At 48.2% G+C, this 4,937-nt stretch overlaps 1 protein-coding gene across 1 annotated transcript; it reads right to left on the bottom strand.

The window, feature by feature from the left end:
• Window positions 1–832: 832 nt before the first annotated feature.
• On the bottom strand, window positions 833–2,517 carry MAGEF1 (MAGE family member F1). Its single transcript, XM_006056735.4, has one exon. The coding sequence runs from the start codon at window positions 2,274–2,276 to the stop codon at window positions 1,353–1,355; it is 924 nt and encodes a 307-aa protein (XP_006056797.3). The 5' UTR covers window positions 2,277–2,517; the 3' UTR covers window positions 833–1,352.
• Window positions 2,518–4,937: the final 2,420 nt, after the last annotated feature.

Here is a 4,937-nt window from a genome sequence, read left to right as displayed (position 1 = left end):
GAAACACTGATGAAGGTGCTGGCTTCCTGGTGCCAAGGGAGAGATCGTGAAGACTTCTTGGCAGTAGTGGACGTCACACGTACCCTCCACCCTACATACTGTTCCAGAATTGTTATAGTGCTTGGTCCCTGAGGGCTTTGGTAGAAGGGAAAACGTATGAAGACTGAGAGAAGGGAGATGGAGAAGACCAAAATGCCAAGACACCATCATGTATGCACTGTAATAAAGTGCCCTGGGCCAAGTGCACTGGCCAAAGGCGGCTGTTTTCCAGATCTGTTAACTATCAAGTCATCCCATGTAACTCAAGAGCATCTTAAGTAGTCATTTTTAATACCATCTCCTCATTGCAACTTCTTTTCCTCACCCCCCTCCATGCCCCCACCCCTCCTCCCCCCGGTCTCCTCCCACCCTGTCTTTTCACTTTCCCTACACTGAAGTCCCACTAAAGGTAATTTCAGGCAAGCCTCACCCAATCACTCCAGTGGGGCTAGGTGTCCCGCTGCAGCCTTCAACTCACTGCACTGTAATTTCTGGTTTATTTATTTACTGTCCAGCTCTGAAGAGTAGGACCTTTATCTTGCTCAGCATGTATTAGTTGCTCAGTCATGTCCAACTCTGTTGGATCCCAAGGACTGTAGCTCTCCAGGCTCCATTGTCTACGGAATTCTCCAGGTAAGAATACTGAAGTGGGTTGCCAGTCCCTTCTCCAGGGGATCTTCCTAGCCCAGGGATGGAACCGGGGTCTCCTGCATTGCAGGCAGATTCTTTAACCTGAGTCACGTGGGAGCCCTTTAATTCCCAAATACCCACCAACAGTGCATCACACAAAAGATGCTTAACAAATGTTTATTACATGTACCAGGTTATACCTCTAATTTATTGCATGCCCACCCCCCGCGACCAGATATTATACAAACTAAGCAGAGTTACATGTCAGCCTTTTTTCTTTATACAATAGACAAAAACTGGTAGAAAGCTAGATACCATTCAGCTATTTTTTCCCCTGGTACCAGATCATTATACTGCTGAGTTCCTTCAAACTATTTAAATACATCATTTGGTGCTGCATAATTTGTTCAAGACTACAGAAGAAAATATAAAGGTTTTCAATTCATTTTACAAAACCAGCAAAAATCTACAACAAAAGCCTACAGGAAAAAGTAGACGAATTTCATATATAAACATCAATTTAACAGTATATTAAACGTAGCAAAACTGAGCAAGATACAAAAACTAAATCCTAGTTACACGAACACAAATGCTACAGAAATAAAGACCCTCTCCCCACGGAGTCTACTTATGATGCAGACGGTAGCTTTTCTATCCCCCCCACCCCCATCTCTAGCTGGCCCTCACCAGAGGTGGGTGCTGGCCCTAGCCCTCACACTGGCCCCAGCTCTGGCCCTATCAGCCTCATCTGCCAGGGCCTCACGGTACTGCACTGGCCAGTGCTGGGGTTCTTTCTTATGGAGCTTGGCCACGAACCCCAGGACTTTCATCTTGCTGGTTTCCAAGTTGCTTCGGGGACCCCAAGAGAATTCACATTCCGGTGGGTTGGTGTGAGGCACACGCCTGTAATTGAGGTATCTCAGCTGCACGAAATCTTCCATAATAAGCCTCTTCGGGTACCCAAAGAGGAAGTGATACTTTGAGGGACGCACCCCCAACCGACGCAGCATCGCCCAGACCTGTGCCTCTCTGGCGCTATTACCTTTCATGTAGATAAGGCCCAAGATCATCATTAAGAGACCCAACCTGGGGCCATCTCCTCTCAGAGCCTCCTCCTCATCCTCAATAGGTTTTAGTTTGTTGATCAGGATGTAAGTGTGGTGCTTGCGGTCAAGCTGTTTCAGCTCGAAACCGAAGACATACCGCAGATGCTCTGCGGCCCTTGCGATGATCTCAGGGAACAGATCCTTTAAGTCTCCGATAACGTATTTCACCATCTCGGAGCGAGTGATGGGGCTCTTCTTCCTGTCCTTCAACAGCAGAAACTGCACCAACTCGGCTACCGTCCGATCCAGACGGCGGCAGGCTCTACGCCGGGCCAAGGTTTTGGCTGCCAAAGCCCTCGCGCCTTTCGGGGTGAGAGAGGGTTCTGTAGCCCCCTCCTCCCTTACAGCGCCAAGGTCCTCCTCGGGCCTCTCCTGCAGGAGGGGGCTCGGGGCCATCTCCTGCGAGGCGGTCAGAGCCTGGGTCTCACCGTCATGGCTGCCATCCATCTCCCTCTCCGCCTGAGGGATGGAGAGAGCCCCGCTCTCGGGTTTCTGCAACATGTTTTCGGGTAGGCAGGTGCAGAGCGCGTACGCGGGCCGCGGGGTGTGCGAGCCGCTGCACAAACCCCGGTGGAGGGGTTGGACAGCGGCTGGGGCGGCTGCAGGAGGACTACGAGAGATGACACGGGGTTTTGCGGCTGCTGGGCTGTACCTCAGAAGGCTCGGGACGGTTGCCGCGGCGCCGCCACCGCGCAGCCTCAGTGCGCACTCGTTTGCCGACTTGCCAGACTTCTTCCGGCCAACTCAGCCAAGATGGCGGCCCCGAGGCCGCGCGAAGCCCGTCCTCTTCCGGCTCCCGCTGGGATAGGAGTGCTCACAGGCTTCTCAGGATGCCCAGGCTGTGGAGGAGTCAGGGCTGATTTTTTAGTCGACAGGCTGGAGGCGGGAGCAACCAGGCTATCCTAAGGTTTCAGTTTAGAAGGATGAAATAGGGATGGAGTTCTAGCCACATCCCTTCAGCAGGTGCTTATTTCTAAGTGCGCTTGTCTAAGATTTTGAGTGATTTTCTGTGTCACAAGTGCGGTCTGCATGGAGGTGAAGCCTGGGAGATAAGGCTATGGGGGACAGTTCGTGACAGGCCTTGAACACGATGCTCGAGAGATTGAAATATATTTAAACAGGGGGGATTTAAACTAGGGAGTGTCCGAACCGGATCTGTATCATCTAGTCTCTCTGGTGGCCCTGTGGAATATGGATTGGAGAAGGGCTGACCAAAAGCTGGGAATCCAGCTTGGAGTATTGGCATTATTATAGTGCAGAATAGGAACTGAGATGTGGCCTGTCTTGTTCATTGGCATATCTCCAGTGCCCAGAACAGTGCCCAGCACATAGAGGCACTCCACAAGTATTGTAAAATGGATGACGAGAGGGTAAGGATAGCAGATTCTACAGGAGTCAAAGAAGATGATAAAAGATATATCGAGGTACAGCTGGCAGAAATAGTAACTAACTGGAGGAAAGGGGAGGGGTTTTGTTTTTAACCTAATCAGACTTAATTACTCCCATTATTTATTTCTTTTTGCCTGCTCTACTCTGACCTTTACCAGTCTGTCTCCCAACCCCCTTTCTCTCTCCAGCTCCTCCTCCCTTTATTCCTCCCCTCTCCTCCCCCTTCCTCCCCTCCCGTCTCTCCCTCGTCTCTCCTTTCCTCCCCTTTCCTCCTCTTGCTCCACTTCTCTCTCTCCTCTCAAGCCTTCTTTAGTTATTTACTGCCATTTCAGATCCACCATAGCAATTTGTATTTAACATAGACCTTATTGTGCTCTAGGCTGTGTTCTAACCATCATTCAAATATTAATTTGTTTAATTCTCATTAAGGTAAGTACTTTTATCACTGTCCCTATTTTATGGATAGGTCTTTTCTATGGGATTTGCTGTTTACTAGGTATGTAATCTTGGGCACATTACCTAAACTTCCTGCCCCTCAGTTGCCTTGTGAGTAAAATGGGCATAATAGTAGAGACAACATTGTGGAGATCGTGTGAAGAAATGCATAGAAACCATTTAATGCAGTGCTTGGCACATAGTGTTCAATAAGTGGGTTTTTATTGTTGTTTAGTCGCTAACTTGTGTCTGATTCTTTTGCAACCCCATTGACTGTAGCCCACCAGGCTTCTCTGTCCATGGAATTTCCCAGGCAAGAAAACTAGAGTGGGTTACCATTTCCTTCTCCAGGGCATCTTCCTGACCCAGGGATCAAACCTGCCTTGGCAGGTGATTTCTTTACTACTGAGCCAACAAGAAAGCCCTCAATGAGTGTTAGCTATTATTTATTGCATATTTTCTAATGTATTAATTTTGTACATATATTAACTCATCTACTTCTTCTAACAGCCCTGCTAGATGAGTGCTATTATTATTCCCATTTTATAAGTGAATAACACACAAAGAGGTTAAGTAACTTCCCCAACATCACATGACTGAGCCATTATTTCAATCATATAGTATGACTCCAGAGACTATGCTCTTAACCACTATATTCAGTTCAGTTCAGTTCAGTCGCTCAGTCGTCTCCAACTCTTTGTGACCCCATGAACTGCAGCACGCCAGGCCTCCCTGTCCATCACCAATTCCCGGAGTCCACCCAAACCCATGTCCATTGTGTCGGTGATGCCATCCAACCATCTCATCCTCTGTCGTCCCCTTCTCCTCCTGCCCCCAATCGCTCCCAGCATCAGAGTCTTTTCCAATGAATCAGCTCTTTGCATCAGATGGCCAAAGTACTGGAGTTTCAGCTTCAACATCAGTCGCTCCAATGAGCACCCAGGACTGATCTCCTTTAGGATGGACTGGTTGGATCTCCTTGAAGTCCAAGGGACTCACAAGAGTCTTCTCCAACACCACAGTTCAAAAGCATCAATTCTTTGGTGCTCAGCTTTCTTTATAGTCCAGCTCTCACATCCATACATGACTACTGGAAAAACCATAGCCTTGACTAGACAGACCTTTGTTGGCAAAGTAATGTCTCTGCTTTTTAATATGCTGTCTAGGTTGGTCATAACTTTCCTTCCAATGAGCAAGCGTCTTTTAATTTCATGGCTGCAATCACCATCTGCAGTGATTTTGGAGCCCAGAAAAATAAAGTCAGCCACTGTTTTCATCTTGATTCCAGTTTGTGCTTCCTCCAGCCCAGCATTTCTCATGATGTACTCTGCATAAAAG

The sequence above is a fragment of the Bubalus bubalis genome, chromosome 1, assembly GCF_019923935.1.
Source record: "Bubalus bubalis isolate 160015118507 breed Murrah chromosome 1, NDDB_SH_1, whole genome shotgun sequence".
Taxonomy (NCBI): domain Eukaryota; kingdom Metazoa; phylum Chordata; class Mammalia; order Artiodactyla; family Bovidae; genus Bubalus; species Bubalus bubalis.
The sequence above is the reverse complement of the archived record's forward strand: the minus strand, read 5'-3'. Positions and strand labels throughout refer to the sequence as shown.